We start from the raw sequence: 21,117 nt of genomic DNA, 5'->3' as shown, positions 1-21,117 counted from the left end.
GATTTATTGATTTCTTCCAAATATTTTTTTTGTCTTTTCCTCTTTCTCTTTATTGATTTCTTCCAATTTTTTGTTTGCCTTTTCCTCCACTTCTTTAAGGGAATTTTTCATTTTGTCTTGAAAGGCCTCTAACATCTTCATGAAGGTATTTTTATGGTTACTTTCTTCTGCTTCTTCTACATTGTGATGTTCAGGTCTTGATGTTGTAGGAGGGCTAGGTTCTGGTGATGCCACATTGCTCCTTATGTTGTTGTATGTATTTTTGCATTGATATCTGCCCATCGCTTCCTCTAATAGGTATAAGAGGTACCTGTGTCTGAGCGAGTTGCTGTTGGTCCACTCTGTGCTTGTTGTGTCTGTGTCTCAGGGGGCCCCTCTGAGTCCAATCTTAACTATTGGTCTAATTGGAGCTGGGAGATTCTGTATCTCAGGGAGCTGCTCTTGGCTCAACCCAAGCTAGTTGATTCTGTGACTCACGGAGCCTCTCTTGGTCTTATCAGGGCTCTTGGTCCAGTCAGAGCTGACAGATGCTGTGTTTTTGGAAGCCTCTCTTGGTCCAATGAGAGGGGGCAGACTCTATGTCTCAGAAAGCCACTCTTGGTCTAATGAGGGCTGGCAGATTCCCTGTCTCAGGAAGTTACTCTTGGTCCAATGAGAGCTGGCAGTTTGGTTTCCATGCCTCAGGAAGTTACTGGTGTCTCAGGTGGGTGGGTATTGGGGCAGGGCATGTAGATTGCAGGGGGAGGGGGGAGGCGTTGGTTGGGCAGTGGGCTTCCTGCAAGAGTTTTCCTTGCTGGCCGGCAACTGGGGCAGATTTGGGTGGGGTTTCCCAGGGACTGGTTGTGTCCCAGGGCTTGGATCCTAGGGGCAGGACTCTGGGTATGAGAGGAGTCACTCACCTCTTGGACCAAGGACAGCTGGCAGTTTGGTATCCGTGCCTCAGGAAGTTACTGGGGTCTCAGCCAGATGGGTATTGGGGTAGGACATGTATATTGCGGGGTCCGGTTGGGTTTTTTTTTTTTGGGGGGGGGGGGACTTCCCACAAGAGTTTTCCCTGCTGGCTGGCAACTGAGGCAGAGTTGGGTGGGGGTTCCCAGGGACTCAAAACATACTTTTTTTATTATTATTTTTTTTTTTTTTTGGTTTTTCGAGACAGGGTTTCTCTGTGTAGCTTTGTGCCTTTCCTGGGACTCACTTGGTAGTCCAGGCTGGCCTCGAACTCACAGAGATCCGCCTGGCTCTGCCTCCCGAGTGCTGGGATTAAAGGCGTGCGCCACTACCGCCCGGCTTCAAAACATACTTTTAATAACATAGTATTTTAAATTTTTTGAAAATAATTTTATATGAATTGTAGGTAATAGAGGTAGATATTGTTCAAGTTTAACATGGAGCTGTTTACGGATGTAAAAGGAGTTTCTCAAGCTGGCAAATTAGTTAATATTAGGACTCATGTCTGTTTCTCAGTGCCTCGTGAATAATTACTGTTAATCTTAAAGATATACATAGTAAAGCCTTTTAATACTCCAGAGTAACAGGTCTTTGTTACAAATGCACCAATTGTTCTGAAAACTAGCATATATTCTTCTCTAAGTTTGAATCTCCCCACTGACAGTTTTCTTCATCTCCAGGCAACCACTTAATCTGCTTTCTGTCCTTGTGGATTAGTTAGCATTTACTAGTATTTTATATTGAGCTCCAACATGGAGCATGCCTTCTCACAAAAACTTCAAGTCCTGGGGTGCAGCTCCATAGTAAAACATGTGCTCAGCACTTAAGGCCCAAGTTTGATTCTGAGCACCCAAGGCAGAGTCTAGCTCACAAAAAGTCACTTTGAAAGTGACTTATAGCCTAAGCTGCAAACACATAAATATATGTTACCCTGCTAAACATTATGACCAAATAATAGACTATGTTGATCGATCCTTTGCCTTACTGCACCTCCCTACCTCAGGTGAGAGGTGGTGGTGACTGTTAACATTTGAATAGTAGTCCCTGCATAGACTCCCCTCCCCTTAATGACAGCTGCACCGTCCTTTTATTTCCTGTGCTCCTTTTATCTTAGTGTGTGGGACCAACCAACTGGGATGAGGTTTCAATAGGCTAGTTTCACAAAGGAGTGGAATCTTGTTTCACAAGGCCCCAGTAATCTTGTCCTCATTGAGAAGCAGTGTCCGGACAGTGATGCCTGAAGGGACATGGTGATATCTGATCCCCAGTGAAGATGATCCCCAGTGAAGATTCTTCCATAGACAAAAGAGAATGGCTACTTTTCTCAGGGGTAACTGAGGAAAAAAAGAACTTTAACTATTATCTCCAGCAAGAGCACATGTTCTTCTTCATGATGTCCAGGTGGCATTCGAGCTCATGAGCAGTAGGATGGGGGACTCTATAGGAGCCAGATTGGTGGGGCTGTGACAGGTTGGGTCCAGCATGCCTACCTGTTCTTTGGTTTCCAAGGTGTTTGGTATTTCATTGTGTCCCATTGCAATGAAAAGACAATGTATTCAATCAATATGCATTTAATTGTCTCCATATTGTCACCTGCTCTGTTCTCCTCCATGTAAAATTTTACAACTGGAGATCTCATGGGTAGGGCTGGCATGGATCTGGGCTATAGGATTTTCACAGAAGGCTACTAGTTTCATTGGGTGGCTGTATTGCTTTGAAAAAGCTGAGGAATGCAGAGGCCCAAGGATCTAGAGCGTTCAGTCTGGGCAACAGAGTGAGTTTAATGGCAGCCTGGGTAGTTAATTGACACACAGTTTCAAAAATAATAAACACAAAGAAGGACTGGGGATATAGCTCATTAATTAGTGCTTCTCTAGCATGTGTGAAGTCATGGGTTCAATTTCCAGTAATACAAAAACAAATCAAAATATACCCGTGAACCCTAGGGAACATTAAATATTTAAACATTAAATAATAAATAGGGAACTTTTAAATATTACACTGTAAATACATTTTCAATCTTTTTCCAAATTTACATTATAGTATTAGTTTTCTTTACAGTGAAGTACACTTACACCTTATTCTTAATCTCACTCTGGTAGTTTCTGGTGATACTGTCCTGGATTGCAAGTCATTTTGTTGGGGACAAGCCAGAATAGGGTTAATTCATGTTACTTGTCTCTGCTCGTAGCCACAAACTGTCTTGTGAATCTAATTATATCTGCTAAGCTTGCATTCAGGAGCAGATTAACACCAAAGAGGAGGCTTTTCTTTTGCTGGAGTCTGCAATGGTTAGGCAGCCTGTATTAGATGGTTGCATGTTTTGCAGAAAGCAGGCTTCAGATGCTGGACAGAGGTATTGCTTGCTGGGAACAAGTTTTATGCAACATGCATCCCTTCTCAGATGTGGTAGAGTTTCATTGCCTTCGGCTTCATACTGGTACCCTGTAGTGCTCTCCTCTGCACTGGCCTCATGGAACTGGCCTTGAGTGGGTGGCCGGAGGGCCCCACTGATGATTATTAGCATAGATGTTCCTGTGAGTATTTACAGTGGTATGGCAGGAGTGACGGTTTCGAGACAGCAGCTGGTTGTGTCTTTTCTCCTCTTCCTCCCTTTTCTTTCCTCTTCCTCCCTTTTCTTTCCTGTTGTCTTTCCTACATTCTAGAGAGCCTTTCCTTGCAGAATCCTCCCAGGATGGGGATTCTTGGTGTGTGTGTGTGGAAGGGGTGGTCCAAGGAGGGTTTCTTTGGGTGTCAAGTGAAATCCATGCTATAGGGTAATTTGCTCTTGTTTGCTCATTGCTGAGGGCATTGTTTCTATTGGTGAGCATTTGGGGGCATGCTACTATGCTTATTTCCTTGTTGAAGCAGAGATGTCGAAGTTTATGCCCTGATTTCTTTGTGCTTCTGAAAATACTGAAAGTATTTTCTTTATTAAAGTCAGGAAAAAAAGCAAAACCAAATAGTTCATAAGTGTTTTAGAGATTTTGGACTTGTATGTAGTTTACTCAGATGAATCTCTGTGAGACATTTCATTTTCTAGGTCAAAGTTAAGACTTTTGTTTTTCATTCTTTATTCATTGTTAAAAAAAAGGGAACTAAATCTTTATGAAGGCTGTGTCCATACTGTAACTAAGACATCAAATGATGTTTATAAAATTCAGTTTGGCAGAAGTATAGAGTAATGATTTCTAATGAGATAAAAAAATTACTTTGAAAACATTGATGGCTTTTAGTTTTCATTAGTTTTACTATTTTTAGTTATACAAAATAATAGATCTTATGACATTTTCTTGCATACAACTGTCGTTGTACTTTGACTTTTTCTGGTATTGGGGACTGAACCCAAGGCTTTGCTGATGCTAGGCAAGTATTTTAATATTGAGTTACATCCCAGACTCACTGTTTTTTAATATATTAAGAGACACCTATTTACTATATATATAAATATATATTATATATATATATATTAAGAAACACATTAAGAGAAACTGTTGATTTTGTTTATTTCAAGTTTCTGTAAATTGTATAACTAGCCTTACATGCTACAGATTATGTTCATTTTTAGATCTGAGGAATTAAGATGTAAACTGTAGCATTAACAATGCAGTTAATGTTTTTGTTGCTAGCCAAGTGCAATACCATAGAGTCATACCCTCACCTATATTTTATATATATATTTATATATATATAATATATATAATTTTTTTCTTTTTTTTAATTTATTTTGCAATACAATTCAGTTCTACATATCAGCCACGGATTCCCTTGTTCTCCCCGCTCCCGTCCCCCTCACCTTCCCCCCCCCCCCAGCCCGCCCCCCCCCCCCCCCCCCCCCCCCCCCCGTTCCCATCTCCTCCAGGGCAAAGCCTTCCCCACAGACTGAGGTCAACCTGGTAGACTCAGTCCAGGTAGGTCTAGTCCCCTCCTCCCAGGCCGAGCCAAACAATCCTGCATAGGCCCCAGGTTTCAAACAGCCAACTCATGCAATGAGCACAGGACCCGGTCCCACTGCCTGGATGCCTCCCAAACAGATCAAGCCAATCAGCTGTCTCACCCATTCAGAGGGCCTGATCCAGTGGGGATCCCTCAGCCATTGGTTCATAGTTCATGTGTTTCCATTCATTTGGCTATTTGTCCCTGTGCTTTATCCAACCTTGGTCTCAACAATTCTCGCCCATATAAACCCTCCTCATTCTCGCTAATTGGACTCCCAGAGATCCACCCAGGGCCTAGTCATGGATCTCTGCATCCAGATCCCTCAGTAGTTGGATGATGTTTCTAGCACAACAATTAGGGTGTTTGGCTATCCCATCACCAGAGTAGGTCAGTTCGGGCTGTCTCTCGACCATTGCCAGCAGTCTTTTGTGTGGGTATCTTTGTGGATTTCTGTGGGCCTCTCTAGCACTTTGCTTCTTCCTATTCTCATGTGGTCTTCATTTACCATGGTCTCCTATTCCTTGTTCTCCCTCTCTGTTGTTGATCCAGCTGGGATCTCCCGCTCCCTCAAGCTCTCTTTCCCTCGACCCTCGCCTTACACTACCCCCACTCATGTCCAGGCTGTTCATGTAGATCTCATTCCATTTCTCTGTCATTGGGCGATCCCTGTGCCTTTCTTGGGGTCCTGTTTTCCAGGTAGCCTCCCTGGTGATGTGAGTAGCAGACAAGTCATCCTTGTTTCATGTCTAGTATCCTGCTATGAGTGAGTACATACCATGTTTGTCTTTCTGAGTCTGGGTTACCTCACTCAGGATGATTTTTTCTAGATCCATCCATTTGTCTGCAAACCTCATGATGTCATTGTTTTTCTCTGCTGAGTAGTATTCTATTGTGTATATGTACCATATTTTGTTTATCCATTCTTCAGTTGAAGGGCATCTAGGTTGTTTCCATGTTCTGGCTATTACAAACAATGCTGATATGAACATAGCTGAACAAGTGCTCTTATGGTGTGGTTGAGCATTCCTTGGGTATATGCCCAAGAGTGGTATAGCTGGATCTTGGGGGAGATTGATTCCCAATTTTCTAAGAAAGCGCCATATTGATTTCCAAAGTGGTTGTACAAGCTTGCATTCCCACCAGCAGTGGAGGAGAGTTCCCCTAGCTCCACATCCTCTCCAGCATAAGGTGTCTTCAGTGTTTTTGATCTTAGCCATTCTGACAGGCGTAAGGTGGTATCTCAGAGTTGTTTTGATTTGCATTTCCCTGATGATTAGGGATGTTGACCTCAACATAAATCCAGCTACTCTGAACCTGCTAGAAGAGAAAGTAGGAAGTAGTCTTGAACTCATTGGCATAGGAGACCACTTCCTAAATAGAACACCAGTAGCACAGACTCTGAGAGAAACAATCAATCAATGGGACCTCTTGAAACTGAGAAGCTTTTGTAGAGCAAAGGATACGGTCAATAAGGCAAAGCGACAGCCTACAGAATGGGAAAAGATCTTCACCAACCCCACATCTGACAGAGGACTGATATCCAGAATATATAAGGAACTCAAGAAATTAGACATCAAAATGCCCAACAGTCCAATTAAGAAATGGTCTATAGAACTAAACAGAGAATTCTCAACAGAGGAAACTCAAATGGCCGAAAGACATTTAAGGAATATATATAATTTTTAAAAAGGGGTACCAGTGTTAAGGTCTAACATGAAGGACTTTACATTAGAAGATTTCTCTATGTGCAGTTGAATTGAAAAGAGAAATATGCTGATGAGATTATGGAGTGTTTCAAAGTATCCTCTCTTGATAACATGGGAGTGCCAGGACCTGTTGCCCAGCAGACACCAGGAGTCCTGCCAACCTCTCAATGGACTTCCCTTGGCAAGAGGCCTATGTTTTGGTTATATCCAACAGGTTGCTCACCCTTATTATTACTTGTAGGAGCCCATGACTCTCAGAGGTCTCTGTCCTGCCCTTGGCTTTAGTCATGGCTATGCTTGGAGGATGTCTTGTTGCTGTCGGCTGACTGCTTGGTCTAGGAAAATGCACTTTTGGTTTCTTACTAAGGGGTAGAAAGAGGTGATATTGGCAGAGCCATGAGAAAATGGCTGCCCAGTAGGTCACAGAGACAGAATAAATGTTAACTTCTTCTTACACATGTCCCATAAAGTTTGCTACTACTAATACCCCTTGGTTGTCTTTGGGGAAGGAAGCAAACACACCTTGCCATGTAGAATGGGTGTTTTCTAAAAAGAATTGCACTGTAAATTTTGTTGCCTTTGTTTTCACATTGCCTGCTTCATTTATGCAAGGAAAATGCTCATGGATATGAGAACCTCATTGTGTGTTTTCTTCTTACTGTCTCAGATACTTGCTTCCCTCCCTACTGCTATAACCCAACCCTCACAAAAGCCATTTGGAATAGGTGCCAAGGAAGGGGATTTTATAGCCTGCTTATAATAGTTAAATCCAAAGCCTTTTTAATTTAATGAAGTTGTATTGCTAGTGCTTTTATTAATGTGATTATGAAATGTCTGACTAAATAACTGAGGTTATGCTGGGTGTGGTAGCACATGCCTGTAATCCCAGTACTCAGAAGGCTGAGGCAGGAAGTTCCAGGCTAGCCTAGGGTATATAAGGAGACACTGTCTCAAAAAACTAACTAAATCAAATTAAATAACTCAGGTCCTTTTGGCTTTGAGACAGCTAGTGTTCTTTGGGTAGAATAGCTGCTACCATGACTGGGATAAAGGGATGGCAGGTATCTAGCCTCCACTATGGAAAATGGCTATATTGCATTATCTGTTGGTGTAGGTTTGCTTTTCTGTAGCTGTAATAAAATAACAGAAGCACAAAAATAAAAAAAAACAAATAACAAAAAAATAAGCATGCAGGTATTTCTTGAGCATCTTCTCTAGTTTCAGTTTCTAAACATAACACTGTTGTTCGTTTATTGTTATTATTATTTTCAGTGCTGTGGATAGAATTTGAGGCCTTCTGAATGCCATGCAAGCACTCTACTCCTGAGCCACACCCTCAGTTGGGTCTTGGGATTCATTTAAGGATACAGAAGATATTCTGTGGCTTGGTGCTTTTCCAAAGAAAAGGACCATCCATCCTCATTGAACTGATGTATAATAAAACAAATGGCAGTTTCTCCATAGCTACTCAGTATTTATGGATGTAGAGCAACCATACATGTGAGGTATTGTTTAATAGTTCTCCAAGTATGGAAAGTATTCTGAAGGGTGTAAATTAACAGATTCCTTTGGGAAAAATGTTATTGAATTTTTTTTTTGAGACAGGGTCTTAGGTATCCCAGGTTGGCTCTTAACTCAGTATGTACAACCCGAGGCTGACCTTGATCTCCTAGTCCTCCTGCCTCTACTTAAAAGTGTTGAGATTACACATTTGTGCTCCCAGACCTGATTGAAAATATTATTTACTCAGCGTAGCATTTAACTGTTCACATTCATACTGCAGCAGTTGACTGACTCCCCCCTTTCCCCTCCAGAAAGGGTCTTGCTTTATTGTTCAGGCTTCCCTTAAACTTGAAGTCCACCTGCCTTAGCCTCTCAGGTGCAGCAATTACAAATAGTGAACCCATTCTTTGTATTCAATAGACTTGGTGGTAAACTTCAAGGAAGTCATTTGTTTTATTTTATAATGGAGTTCTTTCATGGTCAAGGTTCAACATTTCTTTACCACATGATGATGTTAACATCAGTCCCTTGAGTTGCCTTTCCTACATGTTAGATATCTTGTATATATCTAATCTCTACTTCTTGGTCCTTTTTCTAGGAGAAGAACCTTCTAAATTCTCAAATTTTATCAAATTTATTCTAACATTTTATCAGGGCATGGTGAGCATAACCACAAGCTCTAAGGGGATTTTTTTTTTTGAAACAGGCAAGAGAGTCAGGATCCACTGTATACTTATATGAAGATGCTTTTTATTTCTTATAAAGAATTAGGGGAGTATGTACAGTTGCCAAAGGCCATCTCAGTTCCACTCTCCCTCCACCTTAGGCCTTCCAGAAACATCCTGTTCAACTGTGCCTTCTGTGGGATTTGTCCCTTTGAGGCCTTTGTACATCCCCGCCCCGAGACCATAGGGTCTCCAACTGGCACTTTTGTAGTCACTGAGATCCCCAGGATATTTCCAGTGTGTTTTGATCTGGCCCTTTATAGCAGGGCTTTTCAAACATCTGCCTCCTTTTATCTCCACTGACTCTGTCAAAGACATGAGCTAGGTAAAATGCCTTTATAAAACTCCTGGGTAGGGGAATCTCAGTTTCCATAAGACTCCTTACCTATAACCTTGGAGGGCCCACTACATACCCATCCTCAGCTGTAGCTCTGACATACTGATTCTGTGGCTACCTTTTTTTTTTTTTTAAAGAAAGGGTCTTGCTGTGTAGAACAGACTGGCCTCAAACTTGTGGGAATCCTTCTGCCTCCACTACCTGAGAGCTAGGATTACAGGTGTGAGTCACCATACCCAATTTTGTGTCTTTGTTTTATATATAAGACTCATCAACTCTGCTGTTAGTCCTTAGGGCTGTTTGTAATAGTTACATTAAAGCTTGTTCATTTGACTGTCTTTCATTTCTTGGCCAGCATTATCTGTTCTGTTGAAGTGAAGCCAGGAAGTTGTATTGGAGTCCTTGTAAATGTTGCCTGATGTGCTAGGCAGCTGGAAATCCTGTGTTACTGATCACAAGTGGCTTGGATATGGAGGGGAGAGGATAGAAAGCTAGCCTTTCTTTCTTTCTTTCTTTCTTTCTTTCTTTCTTTCTTTCTTTCTTTCTTTCTTTCTTTCTTTCTTTCTTGCTTGCTTGCCTTCCAACATTGTAAATGTATAGAAGGGTATGTGACAAAAGGTAAGAAAAGACACCATTTATTTGGGTATACTCCAGTACTGAGCATGGTGTGAGTTAATTTTGTAACATTCTCTTTCAGCAGTGGAGAGTGTGAAAGGGATAGGACGGAGGACACTAGAAGCAGATTCCTTGCTCTGGCCAGGGCAGAGATAAGGGGACCATACTGAGAGAAGAGAAACTGAAGCTCTTATCCTTTGACTGCTGCTGTTATTGCTGAAGATTGGCCTTTGATAGCTTGTATCAGTTTCATCTGCTGAGTGCATTAGGACGTTTGTATCTTTCCTGAATTCTTCTAATGTATAAAGGCAGGAACTCTTTCTCTTCTGTCCCATCGCACCAGATCTTATCAGGCAGGATGCTCCCGGCCACAGCATGGCAGTCTCTGCAGCACTGCCTAGGAAAGAATGTACTATTCTATGAATTTCTCACTGTACCATTAAGCAGTCAACATTTCTTTCTTTTCCTTATTGTTTTGTTGTGCTGTTTTTCTTTTTTGACTTTTTGAAGACAGGGTCATGCTATGTAGCTCAGGTTGACTCGTGGAACTTTACATGTAACCCAAGCTGGCTACAAATTCTAGGTCTTCCTGAGTTCCTGGGTTACATTTCATGTACTCTCAGACCTAGCTACTTTTTTTCTTACAGTAGATACACAGTGTTATCATTAAGAGTGCTAGGACATATACTTTATATGTTCACTTAACTTTCAAGTAACATACCAGCCAAGTAATTAACATCATTCCAGTAGGTCCTGCCATCTGGAATGCTCTCAGCTTAAATGGGCTGATAAGACATGGGCCACAGATGCTGTAACTAGTGAGTGATAACTCCAAGAGGGAGGAGGGTTTCTGTCCTGAAGACAAGGCCATGAAGCTGTCTTTCAATGGCTGAGCCAGGTGCTTGATGAAAATATACAAACCTAAGTCAGCTATACCAAGTGTACCTGAGATGAAGCACAGAGCTGTGAATCCTAGGGAAAGCAAGAAAAAAATGTACAAGGTGAGAGCCAAGGTCCACTCTGCATGAAGGTACTTCTTAATTTGTTTGAAGAACTTGAAGTGTTGGCAATTGCCAGGAGCCAGCTAAATTCCACTTTCTCTTACCCTGGACCTGTTGAAAGCATCCTGCCTTCTGTGGGCCTTTCAGGGGGTAGAGTGGCTTTGTATATCCCTCCACAGACTGTGGGCTCTCCCACTGGTGCTTTTGAAGTCACTGAGGTCCAAGTATTTCTAGCACATTTCTACACTGCCCTTTTTATGAAGTAAGGCTTTTCTAACTTCTGCCTCTTATGTCTAAAACACCAAGAACTCTTCCTTCACTCTCAGTATGTGTAAACAGCCCCCTAGCCTGCCTAGTCACAATTTCCAGGTAGAGAGATGTGCTGAGCTGTTTCTGCAGGCTTCCAGAAGTCTGAACAGCCAGGCCTCCTGTGTGTACTTACCACTTGCAGAACTAACTAGGGCAGGAAGACCAGACACAGACTGTATTTGGGGAGGAGATACAGTTCACTATATTCTAAATGATTTAAAAAATACCAAACTCATATGTGATTGCTGTGTTTTTGATGAAAGGGAAGGGATTCTGTATGTCCTTTTGAAGAACAAAAATGTCATTGAAATAGTTATGCTAATAATTAACAGAATGAAACAGAAGCTAGATTTGTGGTGTTCAGTCACAATTTTGAGGCTACTCTAGGCTGCATAACAAGTTCCAAATTAGCCCAGGGTACACAATAAGAGACTGTCTCAAAATAACAAAACAAAAGAAGGAACAGAATTTTTTATTACACTATGCCAATTTTTGAATTGAAAAACTGAACACTGTTCTTTCAAAATAAAATGTATCCAAATATCGGGCTGGGAGATGGTTCAGTGTATAATGTACTTGCCATACAAGCATGAGGACCTGAGTTTGGATCTCCGTAATTCACGTAAAGCCAGATGTAACAGCACATTACTATAATACAAGTGCTCCTATGGTAAAATGGGAGGTTGAGACAGAATCCTCAGAAACTCATGGGCCAGCTAGCATAGTGTGCAGAGAGGCAAACAAGACCCTTTCTCAAACAAGGTAGAAGTCAAGCTCTGATATCCAAGGTTGTCTTTGAACTGTACATATGCACTGTAGCATGTGTGCATGCACTCAAATGCAAATATATATGTGCATGTACATATGCTTGCACATGCATTCACGTGTGCACACACAAAGACTAAAAACCATATCCAAGTTGTGCTATGAAATTATTTTTTAATGAAGTAAATCCCGTTTGTTGTACACTTATGACAGATGATTTTGAGAAAAAATTAATAGAGTATCAACAATGAAATCTTTCTTGCTGTTTGCATGACCTAGCAGCTGGATAAAAACTCAGTGCTGTCAGGGACTCCACTTGAGGCCGTTTATCTCTTCTGCTGTGGCATACACTGAGGCATGTCTGTGTCCTGGTCCCTGTACCTGTATTACTAGGGACCACTGGGTTAAAGCCCATCTGGCTGTGTGTCCTGCATTGGAGGAAACATAGCCTTATTTATGAGTGGATTTCAAATCTGTTCTTACCACCTGAGAATGGATAAAACTAGTCAAAGAGATGGTGAGTGTGGGTGGGCCATTAGGTGGCATCAGAGAACACAAAATCTCCTCCGATTTGTGAATGGCTGGTCAGCTAGGCTCTAGATGCATCTGATTTTTATTAATACAACCGCAGCTGTTTCCCAGCATCTGAAATACTAACTAGCCCAATGCACTTGATCCCCAAATGTGTTCAGGGCGTACCAGGAAATTCAGAGGGTGTGAAAATGATCACATGCATTTTAGGAAAATTTCACTGCCCCTGGTAGGTGTTGGAGCCTTCAGTGATTGCATATAGGAGTATAACTCTTTTTTTCTGAGTATCTTCATTTATCTTTTTTAAAAATAGCCCCAATAAGCATGAAAAACTTAAGTCTTCTTGAAATCCCCAGTTTTTGCAATCTTCATTTACCCCTTTTTACTGTTTGTCATTATTTGTTTTCTTAAAAGAGTCCCAGTCAGCTGCTGACTATATATTGTAATTGTCACATCTGTCTGTGTGTTGTCTTTTAAATATCGATGTGTATGTTTGTGTGCATGATGTGTATGTGCCACTCTGTGGTTGTGGAAGCCAGAGGACGACTCCATTTTTATGTGAGTTTTAGGGGTCAAACTCAGGTTCTCAGGCTTGCGTAGCAAGTGCCTTTTTCCAGTGGAGCCATTTTGCTAGCCCTGTGTATTGTCCTTTTAAGGATCTTCTGGACTGTTTTTCATTTCACCATGGCCTCACAGAGCATAGTCCATTATTCATATATACTTCTCAAAGATATGAGTCAAGAGATGCATTTTGTCTTACATTTCTTAGTCTATTCCCTCTAGCATTGGAGAACTTCTCCTAGCTACCTTTCACATAAACATACTCCTAGGTTCTGTGGAGAATCCTCTTCCATAGCATCAGGCTCTGATTCTGACATGCTAACTAATGACTCTTACATGGCTTTCTTCAAGGAAATCATTCTAAGTCAGCCAGGAAGAAGTTACAGGCTTCCTATAACTATATGCAAATTCCCTAGAATGTTATTTCTTCCCATTTATTAAAAGGAAGGAAGGAAGGAAAGGGGAGGTTTACACAGTGAACTCAGGCCTGCTGGGAACTTTACTATGTAGCTCAAGCTAGGCTCCAACTTACAGCAGTCCCTCTGCTTCCACTTCCTGAATACTAGGATTACAGAATTACACTTAGCTCCATTCTGTTACTTGAGCTGGTCACCTTAAGTGAGCTCACACTGAAGTGGAAGGGACACAAATCCAACTAATGGGAGGGTAGCCAAGATGTTACAGACATTTTAAATCTATTACACATTTTGTAAAAACCAAATTTATTGCTACTATTTTAGAATTTGCTCACTAATAGCAGCTTTCCTGGACATTGCTCTCCCGTAGCCTCAGCTAGTACTCAGTATTTTAGGGCATTCTAGTGTGGAGGTACAAATAGTATCATCATAGGAGAGGCATTTTCTTTTTTCTTTTTCTTTTTATTTTTGGTGGGGGGAGGGGAGCTGAGGACCAAACCAGGGCCTTGAGCTTGCTAGGTAAGCGCTCTACCACTGAGCTAAATCCCCAACCCCAGCATTTTCTTGATTTTCTTGCTTAGCCATATTTTCCCTCCCCTCTGCTCTCACATTCAGCTAGTCTAGTTTATTTCTCTCACCAATTAACCAAAAAAGAAATACGAAAGAAGTTATAGATAATATAGCATGAAAAACCAGTAGACAATGAAATGCATATGGTTAGAGCCTTCCTTATGAAGCTTTTGAGGAACTCAATAAGGTACATTCCTGCTTTTATAATTCCTTGCTTCTGAAGTGTAATGAATTTGTCCATTTTATTCTTTTTCTAGTTCCTGGAAAATGATTATAAAGTCAACATAATTTTTTTTTACCCCTTGCATACTAATTGAAACTATACAAGGCATTAAAAGATTTGTGTTATAATGTTTTTCAGTTCTATCTTGGAAAATATTCTTTCTTTTAACTTTTTATTGATTCTTTGTGAATTTCACATCATGCACCCCAATTCCATTCATCTCCCTATCCCTCTGTATCTGCCCTCTGCCCTTGTAACATTCTCCCCAAAGATAAAACATACAAATTAACCAACAAAAAAAATCTCACTGTGGAAGCTACAGTGTGTCACACAGTATACACTTTTGCCCAAACAGATTTACTTGCAAATGTTCATTGCAATGAATCATTGGACTGGTTCAAGGCCTCTGGCTTCTGCTACACTATCAATACTAGATCCTCACAGGACAACTCTTAGATATCCTGTTGTTGCCCTGTGTCATGGAGATCCTGCAGCTTTAGTTCTGCAGGACCAGCCCCTTTAGGGACTCTAGCAGGTCTTAGTTGAAGCAGATGTTGGGGTGGACCAACTCAAAGCCCTGGATCTGGGTCTAGGTGGTAGCTGAGTTGTTCAGACTGCCCTCTCTCCTACACCCATGTCACCAGGAGAGTTCTTCTGCTTTACTAAAGTGAGGGGTGGGGCAAGCTCTCCTACCTGTGGCAACTGGCAAGGGGTGGGACTGGCTCTTCTGTGCTCATGCTGTAGGTGCTAGCTCTCTCTCACCCATACCACCAGAGCTATGACACCAGGGCTAGCTCTCCAGCACAACCCCTGGGAGGGGTGTAACCAGTTCACCCAAGTGCCAGCAAGGGGCAGGGCTATCTCTCCTGTGCTCATGCCCTTAGGGCCATCTCACCCATGCCCATGCCACCAGGGCCAGCTCTACTGTGCTGCCCAGATGAGGTGTGGAGCCCTGTCTTCCAAGTGCTGTAGCCAGCGAGAGGCAGAACCAGCTCACCAGCTCACCAGCTCTCTAATCTTCAGGGTCAGCTCTCCTGCCTGCTCTGGGGTAGGGGAGGCATTTCTCTGGCACCCACACTGACACGGGGCAGGTCCAGCTTTCCTGAGTGCTTCAGCCAGTGAGGGGCAGAGCCAGATAAGCACAGTGCTCAGACATCAACATGGCTTCAGGCTGCAACCCAGACCACAGACATACACTTGGCCTTTGGTGGTAACACTGGCCACAAACATCAACACAGACCCTGGCTGCAATAGGACCATGGACCCAGACATAACTCTTGGTGGCAGCCCAGTCCTGGACATCCCCATGGCCTCAGGTGGCAGCCCAGATCGGGGACATCTGAATAGCCCTCAGTGGCAACCCAGACCATGGTCATGGCCCCTCGGCACACACTTAGGTGTTATTTTTCAGGCTGCCTGGGGCCAGGCCAGGCCAAAAATATTCTTTATAATATAGCATTCTTCAATATTTTTTCTGTGGGAGAAAATGTCTAGTCTATTATTTACCTAAAGGTGTTCAGTGGGTTCTTTTTCCATTGTTTACTGGCTCAAAACTATCTACTGTGAGGTTATTTCTGTCTTAAACTGGAGCACTGAGAAGTAAAGGTACCTTCATGCAGTGACTTTTAGAGTTGAAAAGATGGGTCTTCATGTTTGTGGCATTCCCCTGAAGGTGTTTGTTGTTGTTTTGGGGGTACTGGAGTTCAGTCCCAAGGCCTCATACATACCCTGTCTTAAAAAAAAAACACAAAGAGCAATAACAACAAAACAAAATAAGAGCTAGGGATATAACTCAGTTGGTAGAGTACTTGCCTAGTATGTATAAAACTCTGGGTTCCATCCCCAGCACTGCATAAAACTGAAGACTCAGGAGATGGAGGCAGGAAGATCAGATATCAAGGCTAGTCTGGGGTACATTAGATATTGTCTCAAACGCTTAAAAAATTTCTAATTGACAAAACAATAATCTTATCCATTTATGGAAGAATAAATTAAAAAGATTAAGGGCTGCCTTAGAGCCTATGATACCCAATCTACATCATGACAATTTGGTCATTAACAACCATCTGAAAAAATGTGCATGCCTATATACAATGGAAAGTAGCCGTAAGCCATGCTGTGTATTGGGTGCCAGCAGATGCCACTAGTTTCCTTTGTTGGGTTCCTGCTGATGTCTCAGACAGGAAGATATCTAGTATGTGAAGTCCCTCAGTGTCTGCATTCTTTTCCAGGAAAAGTGATCCGAGTTGGAGGCCTCACTCCTGGCATGCCACCAAGTTCTTCGATACCCACTCTGAGCCAGCAGCCTCACTGTTTCTGAGCACCAGTGGTTCCCCTTCCTGGAAGAGCCAGCACCAGGCTAGGTAGGTAGTCTTTCCCTGAGATGAGACACCATGTGTGATCTGTATAACTGTAGCGTTCTGTGAATACTCAGAAATTTCCATGAGTGTCTTGATTTCAGAATAGTCAAGGCTACCTATGTTCAATTAGGGTTAGAACTGAAAATTTTACTGAACACAATAGAAAACAAAATTAAATGGCTAGACAAAGGATGAACAAGCTTGTTTTCTCTTGTGGGTATTTCTTAAAGAGTCCCTTTGGGACTGTCAAGTGGGACATCAAAGAGTTGGTAGTTCTGAATCTAACTGGGTGGGTTTCCATGGCACCCCTTTGTGGTCAGCCACCACCCTCTTTTGGTGTGGGGAATGACTTAAAGTTTCAGAGGTTTAGTCCATTATAGATTGTGTTTATTAATTTATGCATGTTGAACTATCCCTGCATCTTTGGGATAAAGGCAACTTGGTAATGGTAGATAATCTTTTTGCTGTGTTTTTTAATTTGGTTTGCAAGTATTTTATTCAGAACTTTTGTATTCATGTTCTTTCAGAAATAGTTTTCTTTTTTGTTGGGTCTGTCCGGTTTTAGTATCAGGGTGATATTGACTTCATAAAAAGAATTTGGAAATGTCCTTGCTTTAATACTTTATGGAATATTTGAGGAATATTGATGTTACTTCTTTGACAGTTTGATAGAATTCTACACTGAATCCATCTGGCCCTGGGCTTTTATAAGTTGGAAGATTTTTGGTGTGTTTGTGTGGTTTTTTTCCTTTTTTTTTTTTTTTTTTTTTTGGTTTTTTGAGACAGGGTTTCTCTGTGTAGCTTTGCGCCTGTCCTGGAACTCACTTGGTAGCCCAGGCTGGCCTCGAACTCACAGAGATCCGCCTGGCTCTGCCTCCCGAGTGCTGAGATTAAAGGCGTGCGCCACCACCGCCTGGCTGTGTTTGTGTGTTTTAAGACAGGGTCTCACTATATAGTCCTGGCTTTCCTGGAACTAGCTCAGTAAACCAGGCTGGCTTTGAACTCACAGAGGTACTCCTACCTCTGCCTTCCAAGTGCTGGGATTAAAGGTGTGTCCTACCATGCCCAGCTAAGTTGGAAGACTTTTAATTGTTGTTTCAATCTCACTGGATATTAAGAGCCTGTTTAAATTATTTTGTGAGATGACTCAGTGGGTAAAAGTCTTGCAGTGCAAGATGACTTGAGCTCAATCCCTGGAACTCACAGAAAGGCAGCAAGAAAGAACCAATTTCACAAAAGTTGTTCTCTGACCTCTACACACATGGCATGACACAGGCCTGCATGCACACACACACACACACACACACACACACACACACACACACACACACATCATGTATACATGCACACACAATAATAAAAATATAAATTTAAAAAATTTTTATTTTTGGTTGTGAGCCTAGCCTTTAATGGCTGAGCCATCTCTCCAGCCCTTAAAAAATTTTTAAAAAGCTAAGAACCATTCTTAGTTCATGAGCTGTCATTTTCCAGTCCCTGCTTTTAACCAATGAAAGACCATAGATGTTAATTCAGGCACTGCCTGCATCAACGTGGGCATTAGGTTGAGAAATTGTGGTAGCTTTGAAAAGGATCTTTAAAAGGCAGTCGGAAGGTTAACTGTCTTTTCAGTGTGCCCTCAGAAATACCTCCCCTCCCAATTCCCAATCAGTTACTGTTGAGAATCCTGTCCCCCTCAGTGGAGGACCAACTACACTTATAATGCTGTTTTCATCAGATCTTGCTGTTTGCAAACCTTTTGTTGTGCTTTTTCTTGTTGAAGTTCTTCCTCCCATGATTTGTCTGGCTCGTGGGAGCACACAAGCCTACAGCGCACTTCTGACCACTTCAGCTCTGTGGGCAGCATAGATAGCCTGGACCATAGCTCCCAGCTCTACCCATCTGGACACCTGTCATCTGCCAAGTCCAACAGCAGCATTGACCACCTGGGTGGCCACAGCAAGCGAGATTCGGCTTATGGCTCCTTTTCTACCTGTTCCAGCACCCCTGACCATACCTTGCCCAAGGCCGATGCCTCTTCCACTGAGAACATTCTCTACAAAGTTGGCCTCTGGGAGGCCTCCAGGCCAGGCAACAGCCGGCCAAGCCAGTCTGCAGGTGATCCTCAGGGACTACAGGACAGGCCATGTTTCACACCCAGGGTTCTTGGTAACAGCAGTAAAAGCCCAAGACCAGAGGATAATGTTGAGCCCAAAACAACCACTTCTGGAAGATCCAGTTTTGGACCAGTTTGGTATATCCCTGACAAGAAAAAAGCCCCTTCTTCTCCTCCCCCGCTTGCACCGCCTTTGCGCAGTGATAGCTTTGCTGTGGCAGCCAGGGGCCATGAAAAGGCACGGGGCCCTCCATTTTCAGACTTGGCCAGTATGCAGCACTTTACCACACTGCCCCAAGTGCAACCCCGGGGGGACCGCAGACTGGAAACTACTGATCGACAGTGGAGGCTGGCACACCCAAGCAGTGGCAAAGAAATAGGAAGTTTGGGTTACCAGCAAGAAGGCCACCTGGATTGCCATTGGCTATCCTCTGATGATAGAGCAGGTGGACCCTCAGGGGCTCCAGGCAGGCACCACTTCTCCCTGTCCAGCACAGATGTGCGCTTCCTGAAGTCTTACCATGGAAGCCACCACCCACGGCAGTGCAGTGATGAGAGCCCAAGGGTCCCCTTATCACCAAGGGAGCTGCCTCGTATGACTCCTGGTGGAGGTCTGCAGGAGCCTCCTGTACCATCCCAGGATGACAGCCCTGCTCAGGTGAGGTGGTCTGGTTCTACCAACCAGAAGCTGGATGACAGAGGGCGGAGCCACTATTTTTCTGTGCCCCACAGGCAGCCTGTGCAGGGGAATGCCCAGGTTGTGATACCCCGAGGTAACTATTGGCATTCAGACACAACTCCTGTGGACCTTGAATATCCTCTCTTGCGCCCAGTGGGCCAGAGGTGCTACCTACAACAGCATGAGGAGACCCTGGTCTCTCATGAAAGAGAGGGGTATCAACAGCTGGATGCAGGGATTGAAGGCTGCTGCTCAGAAATCCAAGAGCCTCCTAAAGCCAGCCACACTGTGAAAGCTGATGACTTCAAGTTGGTGGATGGAGACAGTGGGAGAATTTCTCGTCAAAGGACACCCATGCTGCACTCTCTGACCCAAGATGGCACATGGAGACCCGAGAACAGTAAGGATTGTGGAAATGAGAAGCCACCACTGCTTGATACCCAGATGGGTAAACCCACACGAAGGAGTGACCGTTTTGCCACAACACTGAGGAATGAGATCCAGATGCGCAGAGCAAAGCTGCAGAAGAGCAAGAGCACTGTGACACTGGCTGGAGACAGTGAGACTGAGGACTGTGCTGGAGACTGGAGAGCTGATGTGGGGGCTGTCCCAGAAGGTTCCTTCCCCAGCACCTATAAAGAGCACCTGAAGGAGGCCCAGACACGAGTCCTGAAGGCCACCTCCTTCCAGCGCCGTGATTTAGATCCCACCCCAGCAGATCAGTATTCAGGACAATCAGAACACAGGACTTGTGACCAAACTGCTGTATCTTCTTTGTCTTCTTTCCCTGGGGAGTCAGACTCTGTCCCCCGCCTCTGTGAGGCAGGTCTGGCCAAGCCACCCTCTTCTGGAGGTGGTGTGTCTCACGTTCTTCGAATTGGAGGCCGGAAACGGTTCACAGCAGAACAGAAACTGAAGTCCTATTCTGAGCCAGAGAAAATGAATGAAGTGGGTCTCTCAGGGGACCACAGTCCTCATCCTAATGTCAGGACACCTGAGGATACTGTGGGTACATTTGCTGACAGATGGAAGTTTTTCGAGGAAACAAGCAAATCTCTTCTCCAGAGGCCAAGCCACAGGCAAGCTGTCTGTGGGCTCTCAAGAGAGAAGGCTGAGAGGCCACAGACAGGGGGCCATGAGAGTACAGAGTCCTGGTTCCAGAAGAGGTCACAGGCTACCTCCTGTGGAGAGATCCCCAGTGATGACAGAAAAGTAGAAAAGGCCTCTGAGAAATTGAATCCACCCAGAAGGCTTGGAACCTTCGCAGAATATCAGGCATCTTGGAAGGAACAGAGAAAACCTCTGGAAGCCAGGAGTTCTGGGCGGTACCACTCAGCAGATGATATTCTAGATGCTGGTCTAGATCAGCAGCAGAGGCCACAGTACATTCATGAACGGTCCCGGTCATCACCGTCCACAGATCACTACTCACAGGTAAGCAGTGTACCATAAGCCGTGACCTTGCTTGCACTGAGCACTGCCTTAAGACAGACACTTAGGACACACCCAGCATATATGATGGCTTACTAAGGTGCAAGAGTGTTATTTCTAGTTTGAAAGATAAGGGAATGAAATTGCTTCCAGCACTATCATTTAAGTGCCACATTTGTGCAAACAGCTCTTTCATCCCCAGCTCTCTCTTCCTAACTTTCACTTCACTGTCTTTTAGTTAAGTAGCTTGTCTCTCTTCTCATGTTAAGCAAAGAACTCTGGGTGCTTGCTGGGAGACTATAGGAAGCATTCACTTTATCTAATGAAGTGAAAATGGGTGCTTTGTTTAAAGGCTTAACATAAACTAGCCATTTCTTTAAAGATT

The 21,117-nt window shown here is 43.3% G+C and overlaps 1 protein-coding gene across 2 annotated transcripts in view; it reads left to right on the top strand.

The window, feature by feature from the left end:
- The window catches only part of Shroom2 (shroom family member 2), a 290,381-nt gene that overhangs the window by 202,566 nt on the left and 66,698 nt on the right, over nt 1-21,117 (top strand). For both annotated transcript variants that reach the window (XM_052711845.1, XM_052711931.1), the window contains exons 3-4: nt 16,381-16,512; nt 18,290-20,735. In XM_052711845.1, the coding sequence (XP_052567805.1) occupies nt 16,381-16,512; nt 18,290-20,735 (2,578 nt within the window). The remainder of the gene's footprint in view (nt 1-16,380; nt 16,513-18,289; nt 20,736-21,117) is intronic.

Source organism: Peromyscus californicus, unplaced genomic scaffold, assembly GCF_007827085.1.
Source record: "Peromyscus californicus insignis strain IS unplaced genomic scaffold, ASM782708v3 Scaffold_10__1_contigs__length_136768540, whole genome shotgun sequence".
NCBI lineage: Eukaryota > Metazoa > Chordata > Mammalia > Rodentia > Cricetidae > Peromyscus > Peromyscus californicus.
Note: the sequence above shows the minus strand (reverse complement) of the source record. Positions and strands in the feature narration are given on the sequence as shown.